General features: G+C 35.8%; 1 protein-coding gene across 1 annotated transcript in view; it reads right to left on the reverse strand.

Moving 5' to 3' along the window:
• The window catches only part of alphaCOP (coatomer subunit alpha), a 190,318-nt gene that overhangs the window by 50,930 nt on the left and 115,356 nt on the right, over window positions 1-24,032 (reverse strand). The window contains exon 7 of the mRNA XM_090414738.1: window positions 10,477-10,701. Within this exon, the coding sequence (XP_090270864.1) occupies window positions 10,477-10,701 (225 nt within the window). The remainder of the gene's footprint in view (window positions 1-10,476; window positions 10,702-24,032) is intronic.

Genomic DNA, 24,032 nt, shown 5'->3' on the forward strand with positions numbered 1-24,032 from the left:
CTGGCTGAGTGGTTACCGTGTCCGCTCTCCAGTCAAGAGGCCGTGGGTTCGAATCCTGCCATGGGCATGGGCGTTTGTGATTGTCTGTGGAAAAAATAGTGGTGGCGGTCAGTGGTAGATGGCATTGGTGTAGTTGGGGGTCAATTGGTGGATTGTGAGTGGTGGAAACAGAGTTGTAAAGTAGATGCACTCCCTCAATGAGTCTTTGGACTCCCTGAAGGTGACAAATAATAATATAAAAAAAAATTAAAAAAAGTCATATTATGCTGAATATGACTGTGCAAAAAAATGAATAGCAATGGGCAGAGTTGAGAAGCCTAATATCCCATAAAGGAGATAAGCCGCAAACAATCAGATCTATTGACTTTGCTCCAATCTCAATAGATCTGATTGTTTGCGGTTTCACTTCAATGCATTTCCATAAATGTTACCTAGACCAGTACGGAAATTACTCTGTAATTCTCACCTCGTTTTATTATCCTTTTTATAGATGTATTCTAAAGAACTTTACTCCAAACATCAGGAAACTGATCTTTTGACAATGTCATCTGAATTATGAAATATACCTTGATATATATATATATATATATATATATATATATATAGCTCTCCAATATACCTCCATATCTGAGCATTTCCAGTTGAATATTACTTACTATTTTAGCTATCTTTCACATATCAGGTTTTGATGGCTTTTTCTAACTCAAATATTGATATGCATTCCTGATTGCATTCCTCTCTTTCTACCACTGTTCTCTCACTAATTGTTTCATTTAACAATCTTAAAAAGTAATTTCTCCAGACATCTAGAATATCTATCTTCTATTTTGCATTCCTTCCACTCCCCTGGGACCTTACTAGAGCTGAGACTTAAGTTAGCCAGCTTAGTCAGAAGTGGTGCCAATTCCTTTTAGCACTCTTAATATGCAAGTTGATTGTTGTGTAGATAGTGGAATTGTGTGGAAATGGAGCATTAAGTAATGGAGATAGTGGCTTGTGCAGAATACCCTCCAATGATAAGTCCTTGGAGGCGTCTGTAATAATAGTAATCAGAGCTCCAGAAATCCCTTCGGCCACTTGCGAGAGACCACTTATAAGAGACAAGTGGCGAGTGAATTTTCTGCCTCATTCTAAATGCATTTAAAATATATTATTTTCTTCACGAAATTTACATCCCCCCATTTTAAAGCACGTCTCATTCACTGTCAAGTTATTTGTAAAAAAAGTCATTGAAGAAATTTCATTTCTATCATCATCATCATCAAATTCCTGCCATGTACCCTCAAGGGATGTACAGGATATGACAGTACTACATGAAAAAATTACATCATTACTAACTTCCTATCTACAATTTTCCTCCAAGTCAGTCTGTTACTTGTCAAGACTCCAACATTATCAGATCTTATATTTCTATCGTCTAAGGCACTTTGTACCGTATCAATCCACCTATTTCTTGGTCTTCCTCTGGGTCGTTTTCCTGCCAACAACACTTGTTTTGCTAATCTTTCCTCTCCCATTCTATTTAAGTGACCATACCACCTGAGATTAGCTCTGCTAATGCATTCCTGGATGCTGACAATGCCAAGTTCTTTCCTAATATCCTCATTTTTAATATGAAATTGTCATTGATGCCATCTGTTCACGCCTCCAATCTTTCTCAGGACTCTCATATCTGCAGTCTCTAGTCTTTGGTCAAATGTTTTACTACTGACCCAGCTCTCAGATCCATAAGTTAAAACTGGTTTGAACACTGTCTTGTATACAGCTAATTTAGTGTTCCGACTAATTTCTCTCTTATTCCATATGAATTTATTCAATTGACTTCCCACCATACCAGCTTTGCTGATTCTGTTATCTATTTCTATATTTAATTTACCATCTTCAGTAAAAATTGTGCCTAAGTAGCTGAAATGTTTTACTTGTTCCACAGTTTCTCCATTCATAACACAGTTGACATTTTCAATGATTCTGCCTATTTTCATTGTCTTTGTCTTTTTATTGCTGTTCATACCATATCTATTACAACAGCTATTCAATTTAGTCAGAGAATCTTGCAGACTTGTAGCGGATTTATTTAGAAGTATAACATCATCCGCATAAAGAAAAGAGCTGACATTAACATCTCCAATTTTGATATCAGGTTTAATACCACTTTCCTTCATAATGTGATCCATATAGATAATGAATAACAGAGAGGATAATGTACATCCTTGTCTCATACCAGATTTAACATTAAACCATCTTCCTGTACTTCCTTCAATTCTAACTGCTGACTTACAACTCAAATAAAGACTAAGTATTGCTTGATATAATGCCCCATTGACACCATATAACTGCAGCATATTAAATAGCTTCTCTCTTGGCACCTTGTCATATGCCTTTTCCAAATCGACAAAACTTAAATACAGATCTTTGTTATATTCCCATGCTTTCTCGACTATTTGTCGTAAAGTGAAGATCTGATCCTGACAGCCTCTATTTGGCCTGAATCCAGCTTGTTCTTCACCAAGCTTTTCTTCCACAATTCTTCTCAAGTATACTTGCATAGATCTTGCCAGGAACACTCAGTAGGGAAATACCTCTGTAATTCTCACATGCAATTTTATTTCCCTTTTTATATATGGGTACTATGAGAGCTCTACTCCAATCATCGGGAATTCGTCCCTCTGTCCAGGCTTTCTGAACTATGCAGTGCAGCCACTGTAAGACTTTTATACCACCATACTTCAGCATTTCTGGTCGAATATCATCTACTCCTGTTGCCTTTCCACATTTCAAGCCTTTGATGGCTTTTTCTACTTCAAATATGGATATGTATTCCTGACTGCATGCCTGGTCAGTGTTTTTTTATCACTGTGCTGTCATCACTGCTTGTTTCATTTAGCAGTTTTTCAAAGTAATTACTCCATACTTCAAGGATATCTTTTTCTCCTGTTTTCATGTCACCTTTATCATCTCTAATTCCTTTTACAGCACTCTTTCCTCCATTCCTAAGCTTCTTCAACAACCTCCAGAATAATTTGCTGCCTTCTTGATATTTATTTTCTATATTCTTGCCAAAGTCCTCCCATGACTTTTGTTTAGCTAGTTTTACACACTGTTTAGCTTTCTTACATTTGTCTCTGTATTCTGTAAGAGTAAAAGCTGACTTATTTGCCAGGAACTTTTGATATGCTTTCTTCTTTTCCTTCACTGCCTCTTTAACTTCCTGTGTCCACCAGGGAGTTCTGATTTTTTTATCCTTGCACACAACCTCACCACATGCCTCTCTGGCAGAATCAATCAATGTTTTCTTCAGAGTTTGCCAGTGAATCTCCAAGGTTTGATTCCTGTTCTCAAACTCTTTCATTTTTTCTTCAATAATCTTTGTGTATTTTAGTCTATAATTCACATCTGAGAGCTGCTCAACTTTTATACGCTTTAAAACTTTCTTACATGTTATTCTTTTCAATATGAAATTCAATTTTATCCTGCTCAAGACTAAATAGTGATCACTTCCAATTTCAAATCCTCTGTACACTCTGGTGTCCTGCACCAGGGAGAAAACATCACTATCAACAATAACATAATCCATGAGACTTTTCTTATTCCTAGCCTCTTCTTTCCATGTGAATTTGTGCACATTTTTATGTTGGAACATGGTGTTAGTAATAACCAGTCCATGTTTTGAGCAGAAATCCAACAGATATTTGCCATTATTATTAGCTTTGCTCTTTTCTCCAAATTTTCCCAAAATATTTTTGTATGTCTCACAATCATTTCCTACTCTGCTATTTAGATCCCCAAGAAGGACCAACTTTTCCTTTTTCATTGTGTCTGTTGCTTTTTCTAAAGCATCAAAAAATTCCTCCACTTCTACCTTAGTAGAACCTTCTGTGTGACCATAGGCACAAATAAGTCTCACTGTCCAGTTCCCCATTCTCATATTTGCCCACATTACTCTACTTGAGACTGACTGCCATTCAAGAAGATTAGCCTCGTATTTTGTGTTGAATACTATGGCTACTCCTTCTTTTCCTTGATTGTCATTGCCTGAATATAACATTTTGTATTTATTGCTCAGAAAGATCTCACCAGTTTTGGTCATTTTTGTTTCAGTCACCCCTATTATGTCGATCTGGTACTTATCTAATTCCTCAGCTAGCTCCATTTCTTTGCCATTCAGGCTTCTTACGTTGATAGTACTGATCTTTAACTCTGGTGATGTTGAGTTGGGGTTTGTTTTCAGATTTGTTCCAGTAGCTGACTTTTCGCTGTTCGCCTTGGTTCCCTGGCGAAAACAACGGGGACCTTGTTTAACCGGGCGACGCCCCAGCCGGCATGAAATTTTGTCATGTGGTACCATCATTTTTTATTTTGGTTTAACCAATAAGAATACAATTTGGTCGGCTAAATCCCAAATTGCCAGCCCATCCTCGTTTGTTCAGTATCCAAGTAGATACCCAACAGGGTGCACCACGAGAAGGTGAGGATTGGACATTAGGTCAGAAGCCCTGGTCGGTTCTCCGCATTCCTTTAAAGGCTACGTGGAGGTCTCCTCTCAGTTATACAGCTTTGACCCTTAAGCACTCCATTTCTAGAGCAGTGGAAATAAACTTTCTGGATCTGATATGCTTAATTTGAACACTAAAAGCATTCACTATTAAAGAATTGCCAAAATACTTTCAATTTCAATTGCTGGTTTTCGCTAAAAGCCATAACATAAACTAATAATCTTCACTTCTTCCTTTCTCTTATCTCCTTTTAGGTTCAGAACTTAAATTTTCTTTCTATGTGAAAGACTATGAAAAAATGAACAGTCATAAAAAGTTAGCCTGATATATCATCTTCCCCCAGGTGTCCTGTCAACAGTGTCACATCATAACAATTGATAACTTTTAAATATTTTTCTTTCTATATGAAAGACTTCATAAATATAAGCTAGAGTTCCAAAAATTCCCCAAATTTCTCTCAGAGCAGTAATATACTATTCTTCTTACTTCACACACACCACTAACCATCATACTTCCGGTTTTTGTTTCAGTAATGAATCTAGAAAAATGAGTCCCAGTTAAGAGTTATCATCAAGGTGCTATACTTGAAAACAATACATCTCGCATACTTCAAGCAAAACAAGTCAATTTTTCATATTATGAATGCCTTTAAACTAAATTTATCACTTCCAATAATGATATTTTTGTAATCAAATCAATGTCTTCCTTTAGTTCACCTCCCCTGTATATATAGTACACAGAACACATGTAATAGACATATCTATTATTTAAAAACAATTAACTGTGCTTTTCTCACTATAATTTTATTAACAAAAGAAAACAATAATTATAAACAAAAATTAAAATTGACACAATTTAATTAATATACTGTGGTACATCTATATATCTTATTTTTCCAACATCTTTAAACCTTTAAGTAAGTGTGCAATTGTAATATAGCATTGTCTTAAGTTTATTTTTACAGCTCATTACATGAATTAACTTAGTACAATTAACTACTTCAACAATTTAAATAATGAAGACTTTTTTAATACTGTTATATAAAAAAATACAATTATTTTGCAAAGACAAGTCAAAGACCATATCATGTGACTCGGTACATCATGAAAAGTAAGCTTAGTAGTTTATATCAATTAACCTTTCATTATGAACAATAAATGATAAAAATACTGATAATCAAACTGGGTTTGATTATTTGTTTGTGTACATTTTAAACTCATATTAAAGAAACGCATATTTTTGTATAATTCTGTGGAATAGGTATGGAAATTTCAAGAATGCATTGCTTTTTTTTTGTCTTCCTAACATTTAATTTCTTAAACATCACTTATAATAATATTTATAGAAAGTACATTGATACCTCAGGCTAGTAAACTTTTATTGTGGCTGGTAGATTTAAGACGTATTTCTGAAGCCCACCCATCCATCAGCTCACTGGACATCACTGCCATATGGTCACTCCTTTCCTTGGTAATGTTTCACACCAGTCCTTGCCAGGTGGTCCTATCATTTGCTTTTCTGGAGACATCACCTCTATTATCTTCATAGAGTTAACATCTCCAGTCAATTGTCATATCAGTCATTTCAGACACTCCATCCATCCATCTCACTGAAGGTCTATCCTTTCCTCTTTTTCTAGGGACTTTACCTTCTATTACTGTTTTGAGAAGTCCTCCTTCCATCCTTCTGATGTGTCCAAAGTATTTCAGCTTTCTTCTGTCACTATCTTTTCTAGCACCCATCCATTTGACTGCCTTTCAGTATACGATATCCTCAACAGCATTCTGTAACACAAAAGCCACTATCCTTTTCCTATCAAACTTCTTTAGGTTCTAGGTCTCACATCCATAAGTTGCTGCATCCAGAATCCTCAACTTTGTTCCTGTGAAGATGGATCTATCCTTCCAAATTTTAGACAAGTCTCTGACCGTTGTTTTAGCCATTGCTAGTTTTCTTCTGATGTCTTCTGAATAGCAATTCTTCACATTAATAATGGATCCCAGGTATTCAAAATTGCCGACTTCCTCAATTTTTTCTCTGTTAAGGTACACGTCTCTCAGGAGCCTCCCTGTCTATATTTCCTTTGAGAAACATAATCTTTGTCTAGCTAGGATTGAGTTGAATTCCTCTGTTCTTACTGATCTTAAACTTTGTTAAGGATTCATCCTAGTTCTTCTTTGTCATTACAAGAGTACTGTATCATCAGCACACCTCAGGTTACTGATCAATCTGCCACCTATCCTAATTCCCATGTTCAACTCATCCAGTACTTCATGCATGACGTCCTCAGAATAGATACTAAACAAGTGAGGAGAAAGAAGTTTTTTTTTTGTTGACCTAATTTAGCCAGTCAATTAATCCAACACCTGTTCTTACTGTGGTTTCCTGCTCACTGTATAAGTTAGCTATCAACCTGATAACGTGTTGAGGAAAACACATTAATTTCATTACTTCCCTGCAAATTCATAAGCTGAATGCAGTCAAAAGCTTTGGAGTAGTCTAGGAAACACATTACCATAGGGGGGGGGGGTGTAAATTCTTTATACTTTTCAATGATCTGATCTCTGGTAACCTTTCCTTTCCTAAAATCTGCTTGTTCCTCAGGCATCTCTGCCTCAATCCTATTTGGAATGATCTTTAATTAAATCTTGCTTGAATGATAGATTAAACTAATAGTTCTATAGTTCTTGTAATTCTTCATATCTCCATTCTTGTGCAGTGGTATGAAGACCAACTTCTTCCAATCTCTGTGCAATGATCCTGTTCCCATATCCTTATAATCAATCTTTGAAACACTCTTATCCCTCCCATCCCCTGCGGCCTTAATTAACTCTGCTGGGATTCTTACTATTGTTAAACTGTTTAATTGCTCCTTCAACCTCATGCCTAAGTGGAGGAGGTTCCAAATAAAAATTTTCCTGGTGAGAGGGCGCCTCTAAATTTTCTTTTTCCTCTCTGTTGTACAGTTCCTCACAGTACTCTTTCCATCTGTTTTTAATTTCTAGTTCTTCTGTTAGTACTACTCCATTCCTATCTTTGATGATATTCAATTTGGGCTAAAACTTGTACTTTAGGTCACGAACTAAATGAAACATTCTTTTATAATTGTGCCTCTTCGTCTGGAATTCTATCTCACACTTATGAGCATAAAATTTTCCTTATCCTGTCTAATGACTTTTCTCACTTCTCTATGTAATCTTTTATATTCTTCAATCCTTGTATCTCTTTGTTTCTCCAACCACCTCCTTTTGATCAAATTCCGTGTTGAATGTGATATCCATGGGTCTCTTGGGCTTCTAATGGCCTAGATACTTCTTGGCTGTATCCTCAATTATGGCCTTGATCCCTTCCCACAGAATTTCAGGTGAGTTCTCCTCAGTCATCTCAAAAAGATTGGTCCAACCATGTGGAAGTTCCTTCTGTGAACCCATTAGGGAATACTCTGACATCCAGTCTTACAGAATGGACCTGACTTGAAGGTTTTGGAGTCTCAGTCTTACTTTGGCTTTTACTAGCTGATGGTCAGTACCACAGTCTGCTCCTGGACAAGTATGCACATCGAAGATGCTTGTCTTCCACTGTTGGAGCCAGGATGAAATCAATCTGGTGCCTTGACCTATCAATGTTAGATATCCAAATATAGGTCCATCAGAGTGTTTCTGGAAGCATGTATTAGCAGTAACTAATCTATTAGCATAGGCAAATTCCAAGTCTTTCACCACAGGTGTTATATTCACCCAGACCAAACATCCAACACTCAGGTCTCACTCTCATACTCTTTCCCACTTTTGCATTAAAGTCCCTTATGATGTACATTCCTTCTTGGCAGACAGTCCAACACAGTCTGTAGGTTTCTGTAGAACTTCTTACTTTCTTCATCAGGCCTCTGTGTGGAGTGCATAAACCACGATGACTGACACATCGGTAGGATGAGTCTCAAGTCTAATACAAAGTATCCTGTCATTAAAGGGACTATACCTAAGAAGAACTCTTGCCTAAACTTTCCTCAGTACCACAGCTACTCAAATGATGTTTTGAGTCACCTCCTCCTGAATAAATAACTAGTTTACTGTCCTGGTTTTCGAAATGACATTCTCCATTCCAATTGGTCTCTGCAGTTCCCAGGATGTCTATTTTATACCTTTCCATCTCTTTACAAACATCAAGTGCACTTGTAGGATATCTGTTATTTTGGGATATCAGATTATCTTACATTATATTTTTTTAGCAACAGCCAATTATGGTTAAATAATAAAAAGGAAAGGACAAGTTTTGGTTTCATTATTTATCATGTATGTAAACATTTCCTAAATGTATAAAAAAGCATTATTTATTGAAATAAGTAATGTTTATATAAGAAATTGTTTATACTTACAGCCAGTCAGAAACTGTTTGATTACAATATTTATTTGTAAAAAGGACTTACCTCTAACTTAGCTTTATTTATTTCTGTAACAAACTTGAAAGAAGAAAATATTGAACTTTCCAACAACGTCTTCACACCATTAAAGAACTGCAATCTTGTTTACAACAAGCAACTTTCATCTGACCACAATGTTGCTTACCACGTCAGGCAGTAGTGCATTTGCACATACTTCCAAAGAGGAAGTTGAATTAGTAAGTGAGAGAGAATAATAGAGCAGCTGTTGCATTGATTAGAACAGACACACCGTTCTAAAAAAAGTTGGAAGTTTACGGGAGAAAAGGAGTGTAAAGAAATCCTTAAGCCAAAAAATTGGAAAAGAGCATTATTAGGGAAACAAAGGGTTATTCCAATATGAAAGGATGAATTTCTTTTATATGAAGCTAAGTTTTGACATAGATAAAAGTGATATATAGTTTCTCCTGAAGCAATGGACAGTTCCTTTCCAGGATGCTAGAAAATTTATTCTTGGATTACAGCTATTTCATGCATGAAGGTAATGAAAGCAGTGTTATGTCTGCATTAGATACCTGCGCTGATTTTGTTCAATTGTAGTCAATAATATATCCCCCCCCCAACAGATTACGCTCGATCAATTCGTAAAATATTATTTAACTGCTAAATGCATGCATGTTTAATAGGTATGCAAATTATTTTCATGGCAAATATTTTACTTTAATTAAAGCCAATTGTTTATCTATAAGTCAGTAATTTTGCTACCCAATAAATGAAAAACTTGTCTACACCTGTATTTCGGCTATGTACATACAGCTTTTAAACTCTTTACATGCACTTTGTGTAATTGGGACAGCTATTTAAATAGGCCAAATTATGCTATTCTTGATGTAGCTCAATTAACTGGAATCCACTGTAATTTAAATGTAACTCTATTGTTCAAAGCATATAGTAGGATACATCTGTAGAGGCACTGTCTTATTTCAAAGTATACAAAGTAGTAATTCATGACAAAACTTCTGGTACAGAACTATGTAGGAACTGGAATGCAAATAAATAATTTACCAACTAAAATTAATTATTTACAAACTGGTATTTTACTAGCTCAAGCTGTCATTATTGTTATCAGCAACACTTTAACAATATATACTTAGTGAAGACATGAAATGACCTAGATAACAAGGCCAGTCACATGCGTGGAGGGTGACAATGGCACTCTTCATGGGATTCCTCTTATTAATACTGATGAGTAGATAGGGCAGTGTACAAGATCAGGTTCTACTCACATCATTCCAACAAAATAGATACAAAGAACTTTGCCAACCCATTAAAAGAACAAACCAAAGTGTCTACAGCATCCCTGTTGAACTCTGTATTTTGGACAGACAGTAGACTGCCATAACATATCATGGAGAAAGATTACTTCACCAGATTGGAAGAAAGTCAGGGTACTTCATGAATCCAAGTTTAAATCACAGAGACCATTCCTCGAAGCAGCACAAGTTCTACAGAACCCAGGTAACTAAGTGAACGTGGCCATACATAGTAGGTATAATTAAAAATAATAAAATATTAACAATAATAAACAATAAATATAAGACATACCCATTGGTTAGAGCATATTTAATATGATTGGATGTCGTATAAATAAAGACCCCACTGTCATCCCATGCACCACTTTTAACTCTAGTATTTTCCTGAACAGTGCAAAGCAAGTCCATCCGACGATTGCAAACATTAATAGCATGTTTACTAAGGAAAGCTACATGACTCATATCAGAACTCCATATTACATATTTTACTTTAGGTGCCTTTACTGTGGCTACAGACCTGAAAAATATATATAAAAATATTTTATAAAATATTAATAAAATTTATTTTAAAAAATAAACAAAAATGAAAAAAAAAAAAAAAAAAAAGAAATTTCACCTATAAGGAAAAAAAAATTCACATATTTGCATTATGATTTTGATGGTTATGGAAATCATCATAGCAATTTATACATGCATATTCAGTTAATCCAGCTTAATATGCCTTTTTTCACCAGGAATTCACTCTGACAAAGTTCTATCTCAAAATGAGCATCATCTAGTGTCCTAGCAGCTGGTTCAACATTGAATCTAAGCAGCTTTCGGTTCTTTCTTGACTAGTCTAACATTGTGTTGAACACAATGTTATCCTTTTCGGCTTTACTTTTTTTTTTTTTTTTTTTTTTTTTTAGGAACAAGACTTTTGGGATACTAGGATATTGCCAATGTTTTAATAAACCTCTCCCTGAGAGTAACAACTGATTTTGTTCTATTCCAGGATCAAAATTGGATAGACAGCTAATCTGTACATTTCTGAATTTTCATTCAGACCTCTTTGGTATCAGTTAATCTGGTGATGGAAGATGACTCAAGAGTCCTTTTGGTTCTGATAGCAGATGTGCTATGCCCAAGCATGACGTATTTGCAAGCAATTAAGTTTAGTGTGGGGCTTGGTGGGTGGGAGTGGGGATATATGCAGAAGACACCACATGCTTTGTTTTGAGCTTTCTTAGTTGTAATACATTCTGAATTCTACCATAGTTAGGTAATGGCAGAAACTGACTTGAGGTTTTGGGACCAACTGTCATAACAGCCAGAATTATACTTTCTATGTCATGTTTTAATGCTTCAGTGATAGAAGAGAGGCTGAATGGTGCAGAATTTGATTCTGCTAAGGATGAGAAGAACATTCTTCTAAGCTTGATTTTTTTCTAAAATTGATTTTTCCATTGTATAGCTATGATGGAATACATGATTGCCCATATAAGAAAGTGGATGTCATGGGATCTAATCATATTATTCTCTACTTCTCACTTAAACAATGAAAACATGGATGATGAAAAAATTATGTGGACAGCAGTGAATGTTTGGGTAGGTATGTGGAAGAAGGTGTTATTTCTAGCATGAAGAGATTGTTTTAATATGCGTGTTCACCAATTTTCCCTCTGATGCTAGTTCACGGACTACCCCACACTAGTGAAGTTCCACATTAGAAGTATTCATGTTTACGAATTTAGGAACACAAAACACATGTGTCAAAATGATTATTTTACTTATTATTAATAAAACAACTGACATTTCGACCCCTGTATTGAATTCATCATCAGAAAAATACATGTGTGTATGAAAACAAGCTACATGCTCTTGCACTCTACAAAGGTAAATTGAATCTACACTGTTAATTGATCTTTTACTTAGTCTGACCTCTAGTGGTAAAAAAACAAAAAAAAACTTCAAGTCTTCTTGTATTGAGATTTTTCTTTGGCTTGCTCTGGTTGCAAATGGGTCCTCCACATTCTTGGAATGGTTAGACCAGCGGTCAGCAACCTTTTTGGAGTAAAAAGCCATTTTTAAAATTATATCTGTTAAAAAAAAATTTAGGGAGCCGCACACAGTAATGAGCAACCAATGGTCCGCAGGCTGCATGCCAGTTTTTTGTGCGGTCCATGGTGTTCATTTTGTATGGCAGAATTAGTATATTTTATTTAAAAATCTATTTTATGAATGTTGATTTTTACATGTGGATTTATTTGTGCAGGTTAAAAAAAATTTAAATATACCTAAATAATGGAAAATAAATTAATACTATCTTATAAAGAAAAAGAAAATATTCTTTATGCGGATCGAACCAAGTATTTGATTTACTATTTAATTGCTCATCATTGCTTTAAATTTAGAAACTACACTGAAAAATATTATAATTAAATTATTTATTCAGTTTTTTTACAGTAACACGTTATTATACTTGTAAAACACAGGGTGGCATGTCACACGAAATTATATATTTTTAAATATTAAATAATAAAACAAATATTTCCTCCTCCTTACTAAAACATATGTATAAAATCCAATAACATACCTATTTCTTTAATTTTTTTAATTTAAAATATCTACTTAGTGTGACTTTTGCTGTTGAACTTCTTGGGATAGTTTCTAAATATGCGGCATATACGCTGTAAATTTCATTTTCAAACATGACGAAAGACTCAACGTTGTTTAGTTGGTTTCTCAACTTACTTTTAATAAAATTCATATTAGAAAATATTTGCTCACAGAAATATGTCAATCCGAAAATCGATAGAAGTCCAAATGCATATGTTTTTAACTGAATGTAAGTGTCTGGTAAACAATTCCATGTGTCAAATACAATCTGATCTTGCTTTTTAAGATCTTCTATTTCAAACCATTTGTGTTGTATTGCAAAGGTAGATTTTTGTCTTTCCAACTCCTCCAGGTCAGCTTCAAGATTTCTAAATTTTGAATTCCACAAATCCTTGGTTTTCAGGTCCTCTAACTCAAGTTGAAATGCAGCCTCATCAATTCCAGCAAAAGGTGAAAAATTTAATTCGGCAAGATTAATTTCAAGTGGTTGCAATAAAAATGACATAGTTGCCTTGTTCTTTCTAAACTCCTCAAATCTCCCATTAAATTCAGATCGCATATTTACCACAATTTCTTTGAAAAAGGTTACATTTATGGAATTATTATCAGCTTGTTCTTGTTGATATTTCTTCAACGTAGGAAAATGTAATAATATGCCTTTCTCTAAGTCTGTTGCAAACAAATATAATTTTTGTTCAAACACAATCACTTCTTCTAAAAGCAAAACTGCTGTATTTCCCTTTCCCTGTAGTTTCTTATTTAGTGCGTTTAAATGGGAAGTCATATTCACCATAAAGTAGAATTTTTGTAACCAATAAGTATCTTCTAACTGTGCATATTCAAGGTCTTTTTGTCTTAGAAACAACTTAACCTCTCCAAGGCAGGTGGCAAATCACATCAATACCTCACCTCTGGAAAGCCATCGTATTCTGCTATGCAAAAGAAGATCGGAATATTCGCAATTGATTTCTTTAAGAAGTTCACAAAATTGCTGATGATGTGGTGGTCTTGCCATTATTTTGTTAACAATTTCTACAACCAAATCCATCACTACTGTTATCTCTTTTGGAAAAGTTTGTGCACAAAGTATCTCTTGATGGATTATACAGTAAAAGGAAAATACGTCATGCAAAATTTGTTTTTTAAATAAAGAAACAAAAGCGTATTTTGTACCTTTCATGCTCGACGCCCCATCTGTCGCAATAGATATTATTTTGTTAATATTAATACCCTTACTTTTCAAGCAAGTGGTAACAGCAGATTCAATGTCTTCTCCATGAGTTTGTCCTGTAAGTGGCAGTATATTGAGTAATTCTTCCTGAGGTCCTTGAGAGTTTACATATCTACAAATAAGTACAATCTGTGCAATGTCAACCACATCGCATGATTCGTCACAGGCAATGGAGAATCCTGGTGTTGAATTTAGATCTGTAACCTGCTGATTTGTTATATCTTCTGCCATTCATATAGTTCTGTCCTTTACAATCTTAGCAGATAATGGCATGTCTTTTATTTTTGTAATTATTTAAGCTTTGTTTTTAAAATCGCAGAAGAGAAATTTGATTCCTTTCTTTTAAGCTTACACGGTGATCCGAATGCATTTTTGAAAATTATTGAAAAAAAATATCCCATTCCTCTCCCAAATAAGCAAATGATGCTTTAAAACACTACACAAGCCAAATCACCACACTCTGTGAAATCTCCAAAAATGTTTTATCTGGAAATATTCCACTGAAACATAACCAGAAGTCATGCCTACGAAGGGAAAAAAAAAATTATAACAGTACAAACACGGTAGTTGTCTCCATAATTTTCAAAAAGAAATTTGATTCTTTCACGTATTCGCCGTCCGTAAAAGGTTTTCCTCATTTAACAACTTCTTGAGCAGCCACAAAACTAGCAATAGGTTTATTTCTTGATGCTTTTATCCATTTGAAAAATGAACATTTAGTTAGGAAAATGAACATTTACTTATATTAACATAATAATATCTTTGCGTTGCAGCTCTTCTACTGCCTCTTTTCTTTCATCTCCATGTGGATATGCTTTGTCAAATGTATCGTGTTTGTTTAAAAAATGTTTTTCTATATTTGATTTTTTATTGTTTGGCATATTAAACACATTGGAAATCCTGGTGTATTTGCTACAAATGCATAGGTTTCGGTCCATTCACTTTTAAACTCCCGATTTTCTTGTTTTATCTTTCTCTTCTTTGCTGACATTTTAAATACTATAAAATATTTTTATTTTGTTAATATTTAATTTAAAGTCTACAATATTCACATTACCTAACACAATCACCAGTAAATGAAAGCACTGCAACATCCACTAAAAAACCTTTACTTATTTTAACAAAGTGAGTAGATTTACAGACCACACCTGCACTATATGCGAAGACAATGGGCACGTTCAGACAAGGAAGTGCTACCGTAGCGCTACGTGCTAACTTAGCGCGACGTATTTGGTTTAATAAATTAAGATAACATAAAACATAACTTAAGTTTAATTATTTAATTAAAACTCATGATTTTTTTTGCAAGTGTTATGTTTCTCATCATATTCATAAAATAATTAACACAGTCCATCATAGTAATTCTTACTACCGGATCATGAATCAAATCAGGAAGATTATTTCTTTCCATTCCCGAAGACAAAACCTCTGTCACATGAGATTTTATCTTTTAAAAAATGTTTTCTATGGGATTATGCATGTACGAATATGATGAAAGTAATTTTAATTGGTATGAATAATTAAAACAAATACTTGACAAATCAGTGGATTTATGAATTCCTGCATATGATTTCAAAGAGTTCAAACATGAAAGTATTAAATTTTTCAGCATCGCATGTACTATTTTCAATTGTAAAATATCCTTAATTTATTGCAAATCATATATTTAGGGTTTTTAATTTCTAATTTAATAAATAACATTCATTTTGCATTATTCAAAAATAGATTGTTCAATAACGAAAAGAGCTGCAATTATTCATTCAAAGAGCCGTATGCGGCTCCGGAGCCGCAGGTTGCCGAACCCCTGGGTTAGACAGTCATTTCTGTTCAGGTTAGGATTGTGCTCGAGCATTTCACGTGTTCTTTAAATTTCCTCTCGAACCAGGTTTTGGTGTGGTGTAGGGACTTGGTATCTTTCCAATCAATTCTGTGGTATGTCTGAAAGGCTGGTTTTTCCAAAAATGGAGGTATTTAATGTGTCATTTGTGATTGTCCTTCGTAATTGGGATGGTTCGCCCTGTTTCCCCTACATGTCGTAAGTTACATGTGCATTGTATTTTGTAAACCCTTGGGTGGGCTAGGAGTGGAAGAGGATCTTTGAAAAAACCGAGTAGTTGCCATACATTAAATCAACAGAGTTATAGGGTTAAGGGAATTTTGTCGGGGGCTTGAAGGTGGTTTTGATGTTGTACTTGTGTAGTGTTCTATTTTTTCCGAAACGCCTCTAACATAAGGTATGACAATGGCATTCTTGAAATCTTTTTTGTTTTTAGTGGTGTCTCTGAGGAGGATCTTGTGAATAGTTTTTTTTACTGTATCCATTTTTTATAATTGTATGGTTGATGATCTCGTAATCCTGGTTTAGAGCTTGCTCATTGGAACAAATAGTTTGAGCTCTGTGTTTAAGGGTGCTTATGACACCTAGTTTTTGTGTTGGGTGGTGGTAAGAATTTTTGTGTATATACATGCCTGTGTGTGTGTAGGTTTGCAGTATACTGAGACAGCCTGAGGGAAGAAGTGTGACAAGTGTGTCTAGGAAAGGAAGAGAGGTTTTTTTTTTTTTTTTTTTCAATTTCAATGATGAATTGGATACTTTTGTGTTGTTTGTTCAGGTGGCTAAGGAATGTCTTTAGTGCTAAAACCGAGGGGCCAAATGGTGAAAATATCAACATAACTGACCCAAATTTGGACTTAAGGCACGCTGACTCTAGAGTTCGTTGCTCAAAGTCTTCCATATAAAAGTTAGCTATTGGGGATGGGGGAGGGGAGGTGGTGAGCCCATGGCTGTACCTTCTTTTTGAAGGTAAAAATTGTTTTGCCACATGAAATATAGTACGGGAAGACTTTAGCAGGGTTTATTGTGTGTGCGTGTGTTTTTTTACCACTAGAGGTCAGACTAAGTAAAAGATCAATTAACAGTGTAGATTCAATTTACCTTTTTCAATTTTTTACAACACTCAAAAAGAATTAAAATAGAATTTAATACTTCCTATATTTTGTCCTAGTCACTAAGACATCTATGGGGATTACAAAAACAATTAATTTAACATATACACAAATAACAAACAATACTAAGCCCAACCACGTGGGTGACACTAAAGTCCTATCTAGGTAGAGCACCCTCTAAGGGCAGTAGTAGGTGGCCTGGAATGTAAGGTGGGAACTCTGGTGACGAGTGTTTCCCAAATCTTCGGAAGCTTAATGCAACCGTATTTATTGAGATTTGGTTGGTTTTTGAGAGCTGCTTCTAAGAAAAGTCTCTCTTTCTTGAATTTGCTGTGGTGGAGCATGGTCGTTTTCTTCCATGATACCCTGTGGGTGGTGTCCAAAACATGGTCAGCCAAGCCTGAATGGCCATAGTTGTGTTTGAAGATGTAAGACTTGTGTTCCTCTAGACGGATGGATGCTGATCTGCCCAAAGTACGCCAGCTTACAGGAACAGGGTACTTTGTAAACTCCAGGCAGAGAGAGAGGAGGGAGCTGATCTTTTGTAGAACGGATAAGGGTAGCAAGTATGCAGTGGGGCTTATATGCTGTGTGTAGGTTGTACTGTTTTAGTATCTTGGCTATTTTTTCGGATGTGCCATGGATGTAGGGTATGGTGATGGCATTTTTAAAATCTTGTTGACGAGAAGGACGGGGAATGGGGGAGGAGTTGATTATGTTTTTGATACTGTGATCGCTGTAGCCATTGGAGAGGAAAGTGCTGTGTATGTGGTTAAGCTCAGTAGTGAGGGCAGTTCCACTGGAACAAAGATTGTGGGCTCTCTTGGTAAGAGTTTTAATAATGCCATATTGTTGAGAGGGGTGGTGGTGGTGGGAGAGTTTGTGAATCTATCTGCCTGTGTGTGTGGGTTTTCTGTATATGGTGAAGGTAAGTGTATCATTAGGCAGGCGTGTGACTAAGGTGTCTAGGAAGGGTAAACAATTGTTCTTTTCCTTTTCCATAGTGAACTGGATTCTTGGGTGTAGACTATTGAGATGACTGAGGAAGGAGTCTAACGTGTCTGGGCCATGAGGCCAAATAGAGAACACATCATCTACATATCTTAGCCAGATAGAAGGTTTGAGTGGGGCTGAGTCTATGGCTCGTTTTTCGAAATCTTCCATATAGAAATTGGCAAGGGGGGGAGAATCGACCAAACCGTGAACTTTGGTCGATTCTCTCTGGCATTTCGGAAACTTCCGCACAGACAGAATTCCAAAAAATAAAAAATAAACACATCAAGAAATATAGCAACCTTGTGAAAAACAAACCAACCACAAATTCAACCGCTCCAGACAGTAATAAACCTCTCTTCCAAAAGGCTCAACGACGATGCCGTCAGTGCTCTTTGCCTCGGCCGTAATTTTGCCGTCTCTCCGAAGGAAGTGCCGGTGCTTGACGTAATGGTGAACATCGAACGGGGAATCGGTCGCTTACCGTCGGAGATAGCTAACAACATCAGACTTGACGTAGCCAACATCCTCGCGCATTCTTCGCCGCCAAAAAGTAATTTATCATATGCCCAACGCACGGCTCCTGAAACTACGTAAAGAAAAAAGTATCGTCATCACCAGAGTGGATAAGGGTAATGCCACAGTCGTTCTTAATACCAGTGAATACAATCGTAAAATGAACATTATCCTCCGCGATCGCGCTGCCTACATCCCGCTAGAACACGACCCCACAAAAACACAAGTTAAGAAACTAAAAATCTTACTCAAAAAAGTATCTTCCTGGTCCCCTGACGTCACGAAAAAACTTAAACCTTTCCGCTCCGATCCCCCCCCCCCCCCCCCCCCCCCCCCCCCCCCCCCGAATATACAGTTTACCAAAAATCCACAAACCCAATTCCCCACTCAGGCCTATAGTAGATGCCACCAATGCACCTTGCTATAGACTATCTAAACAGCTGGCCAACTCTCTGATCCCCCTCACCGGAAGGTCCCCTTCCCACATAAAAAACTCGACCCACTTTAAACCCCTCACAGAAAATTTAACCTTGAATAAGACAGACATATTGGTAAGCTTTGATATCTCCTCTTTGTTTACCAATATTCCCTTAATTGACACCTTATCTCTCTTAGAAAACGTTTTTCCCTCTGACATCTTAGATCTCTTTTCCTTTGCCATTAACTCTGGGTATTTCTCTTGGAACAACAAAATCTACAAGCAGATAGAGGGAACTGACATGGGTCCCCCCCCCCCCTTGCCAATTTCTATATGGAAGATTTCGAAAAACGAGCCATAGACTCAGCCCCACTCAAACCTTCTATCTGGCTAAGATATGTAGATGATGTGTTCTCTATTTGGCCTCATGGCCCAGACACGTTAGACTCCTTCCTCAGTCATCTCAATAGTCTACACCCAAGAATCCAGTTCACTATGGAAAAGGAAAAGAACAATTGTTTACCCTTCCTAGACACCTTAGTCACACGCCTGCCTAATGATACACTTACCTTCACCATATACAGAAAACCCACACACACACAGGCAGATACATTCACAAACTCTCCCACCACCACCACCCCTCTCAACAATATGGCATTATTAAAACTCTTACCAAGAGAGCCCACAATCTTTGTTCCAGTGGAACTGCCCTCACTACTGAGCTTAACCACATACACAGCACTTTCCTCTCCAATGGCTACAGCGATCACAGTATCAAAAACATAATCAACTCCTCCCCCATTCCCCGTCCTTCTCGTCAACAAGATTTTAAAAATGCCATCACCATACCCTACATCCATGGCACATCCGAAAAAATAGCCAAGATACTAAAACAGTACAACCTACACACAGCATATAAGCCCCACTGCAAACTTGCTACCCTTATCCGTTCTACGAAAGATCAGCTCCCTCCTCTCTCTCTGCCTGGAGTTTACAAAGTACCCTGTACCTGTAAGCTGACGTACTTTGGGCAGATCAGCATCCATCGGTCTAGAGGAACACAAGTCTTACATCTTCAAACACAACTATGGCCATTCAGGCTTGGCTGACCATGTTTTGGACACCACCCACAGGGTATCATGGAAGAAAACCACCATGCTCCACCACAGCAAATTCAAGAAAGAGAGACTTTTCTTAGAAGCAGCTCTCAAAAACCAACCAAATCTCAATAAATACGGTTGCATTAAGCTTCCGAAGATTTGGGAAGCACTCGTCACCAGAGTTCCCACCTTACATTCCAGGCTACCTACTACTGCCCTTAGAGGGTGCTCTACCTAGATAGGACTTTAGTGTCACCCACGTGGTTGGGCTTAGTATTGTTTGTTATTTGTGTATATGTTACATTAATTGTTTTTGTAATCCCCGTAGATGTCCTAGTGACTAGAATAAAATATAGGAAGTATTAAATTCTATTTTAATTCTTTTTGAGTGTTGTAAAAAATCCATTAAGCCTCCAACATGATGTCCTCACAGCACTTAAGCCTCTACACATGCAGTTTACCTTTGTAGAGTGCAAGAGCATGTAGCTTGTTTTCATATACACATGTATTTTTCTGATGATGACCTCAATACAGGGGGTCAAAACGTCAATTGTTATTTTATTAATAATAAGTAAAATAATCATTTCAACACATGTGTTTTGTGTCCCTAAATTCGTAAATATGAATGCTGATCACCATGTAACCTTAAAAGAAAGACATATTAGAAGTATAAAAGCTGCAACACTGGAATTGGATTCAATGTTAAATTGTGACAGGATGCGTGGTTAGAGAAGTGCAAAAAGACAGACAATTTTTTTTCAAATTTCAATTAATTATATTAAATCAATTTATTGTATTTTTTTGTCTTTTATGAGTCTGATAGATGCAGTTGATTAGACTTTAAGAAAAACTTATATTTTGTATTAAAGTGGATATTGTAAAGTAGATATTGGGAGTGCATAAGGATCAAAGCTATATAATTGGGAGGAGACCACATAGTCTCCTCCCAGTTATATACTCTTAATGTCCCATCCTCACCTTCTTGGTGCACCCAGATAGGTATCTAACTGGATAATGAACAAATGAGGATGGACTGACAATTTTGGATTTAGCCAACAAAACTATTTTTTTTCTTGGCTAAAACCATAATGCAAAATGATGATACAGTATGGCAGTTTCTCATGCTGGTTGGGGCATTTCCTGGAACAAGGCAATCGTTTTTTTGAAGGAATCAGAGCAAACAGCATAAAGTCAACTACTGGCACAAATCACAGAACACATCCAAACTCAACATCAGCAGAGTTCAAGATTGGTAGTATCAATACAAGAAACATCAACAGAAAATAAACGGCACTATCAAAAGAACTGGATAAGTACCAGATCGACATAATAGTGTCAATAATGGGACTGAAACAAAGAAGAGAAAAAAAGGCAACATCTTTCTAAGCAACTAATACAAAATACTATATTCAGACAATAACAATCACATAAAGAAGAAGAATTAGCTATAATATTCATCACTAAATACAAGGATATGCTTCTTGAATGGCAAGCAATATCAAGAGAGAGAGAGAGATGTGGGTAAATATCAGAATGGGGAACTGGTAAATGACTTTTTGTAGATATGGTTCTACAGGAAGTTCTACTAAGGAAGAAATGGAGGACTATTTCAAGGCATTAGAGATGGCAGCTGACATAAAAGAAAAAAAAGAAAATTTTGTCCTTGTTAGAGAACCAGACAACAGAGTAAGATATGATTATCAGACGTATAGAAATGTTTTGAGAAAATCTGGAGAAAAGAGCAAACCTAATAACAATTGTAAGTATCTGCTAGATATATGTTTTGGGACATGGACCAGTTATTACTAATATTATATTAGTAATATTATAACTAATATTACTAATATAATATTAGTAACATTATATTAATAATGTTATAACTAATATTACTTGTTAGAGAACCAGACAGCAGAGTAAGATATGATTATCAGAAGTATAGAAATGTTTTTAGAAAATCTGGAGAAAAGAGCAAAGCTAATAACAATTGTAAGTACCTGCTAGATATATGTTTGGGACATGGACCAGTTATTACTAACACAGGGTTAGTAATAACTGTTACAAGATAAAAATGTGCACAAATTCACCTGGAGAGAAGATGCAAGAAATAAGAAAAAGCCCGTTCACTATGTTATTGTTGATTGCAATGTTTTCCCACTAGATCAAAATACAAGAGTACATACAGATCATTTGAAATTTGAAGTGATCGCTATTTAGTTTTGAGAAGAATAAAATTGAATTTTGTATTGAAAATTAGAGAGTGTAAGAAAGTTATAAAACAAATCAAAGTTCAATAGCTTTCAGAGGTGAAGTATAGACTAAATACACAAACATCATTCAAGAAAAAATTAAACAGTTTGTAAAAAACAACCAAACCTTGGAGATTCAGTGGCAAAGACTACAGAAAACATTGATTCAGCAAGAGAGGCATATCTTGAAGCTAGCTGCAAGGATAGAAAAGTGAGAACCCCATGGAGGACTCTGGAAATTAAAGAGGCAAAGGAAAAGTAAGAAAGCAAAGTGAGTAAAACTAGCTAAAAAAAAGTCATTCAAAGACTGATAAAAATATAGAAAATAAATATCAAGAAGGTGGCAAAATATTCTGGAGGCTATTGAAAATGCTTAGAAATAGAGGAAAAATTACTGTAAAAGGGAATCAGAAATGATAAAGGTGTAAATGAAGATAAAAATACTCTAGATGTTCAGGGGTAATTACTTTGAAAAACTGCTAACTGAAACAAGCAGAGTCAACATGGTGATAAAAAAACACTCAACAGGAATGCAATCAAGAATACATATCTATACTTGAAGGAGAAAAACCTGAAATGTGGAAAGGTAGATGGATAAATGACATCAGAAATGCTCAAATATGGAGGAAAAGTTTTATAGTAGCTGCAATGCATAATTCAGAAGGCTTAGTGAGATGATCATATTCCAGATGATTGGAGTAGAGTTTTCATAGTATTCATCTACAAAAAGGGAAATAAAGTTGATTGTTGTGAAAATTACACATGTAATTCCCTACTGAGTGTTCTTGTTAAGATTTATGCAAATATACTTGAGAAAAGGCTAAGAAAAATTGTGGACGGGAAGCTTGGAGAAGAACAAGATGGATTTAAGCAAGAGACCACCAAGATATCAGATTTTTACTTTAAGACAAATAGGTAGAAAATCTTGGAAATATAACAAGGATATCTCTAAGTTTCATAGATCTGAAAAAAAGCATATGACAATGTACCAAGAGAAAGTCTCTTCAAAATGCTACATTTATATGGAGTAAACGAGACTTTATATCAAGCAATACATAGCCTCTATTTGAACTCTAAGTGATCATCATCTTCATCAAATTCTTCACACATAACCTCAGGAGAGATTGGGGATACACAATATTACAATAGTACGACATGAAAAGTTACTTCATTAGTAACTTCTGATCACAATTTTCTTCCAAATTAATCTGTTATCTCTCAACACTCTGATATTATCAAATCTTATATTTCTGTCTTCCAAGTCAATTTTTACTGTATCAATAAACCGAGTGGTATTCCACTGCGTCTTTTACATGGAAGCCTGGCAAAAATCACTTTTTAGCTAATCTTTATTCTCCCATTCTGTTTAAGTGACTGTACCACTAGAGATTAGCTCTGCAAACACATTCCTGAGTTAGGTATCTACCTGGATACTGAACGAATGAGGATGGGCTGACAATTTGGGATTTAGCAAACCAAATTGTATTCTTATTGGCTTAAACCAAAATATAAAATGCTAGTACAACATGACAGAATTTCATGCTAGCTGGGGCATAGCCAGGTTAAACAAGGCCCCCCCCCCTGTTGTTTTTGCCAGGGAACCAGGGCAAACAGCAAAAAAGTCAGCTACTGAAACAAATCCTGAAACATACCCCCAACTCAACATTACCAGAGTTCAAGATCGGTACTATCAACATAAGAAACCTGAATGACCAAGAAATGGAACTAGCAGAAGAATTGGATAAGTACCAGATCAACATAATAGGGGTGACTGAAACAAAAAAGACAAAATCTAGTGAG

The sequence above is a fragment of the Typopeltis vanoorti genome, chromosome 25 (assembly GCF_054136105.1).
Source record: "Typopeltis vanoorti isolate ZY-2024b chromosome 25, IOZ_Tvanoo_1.0, whole genome shotgun sequence".
NCBI lineage: Eukaryota > Metazoa > Arthropoda > Arachnida > Uropygi > Thelyphonidae > Typopeltis > Typopeltis vanoorti.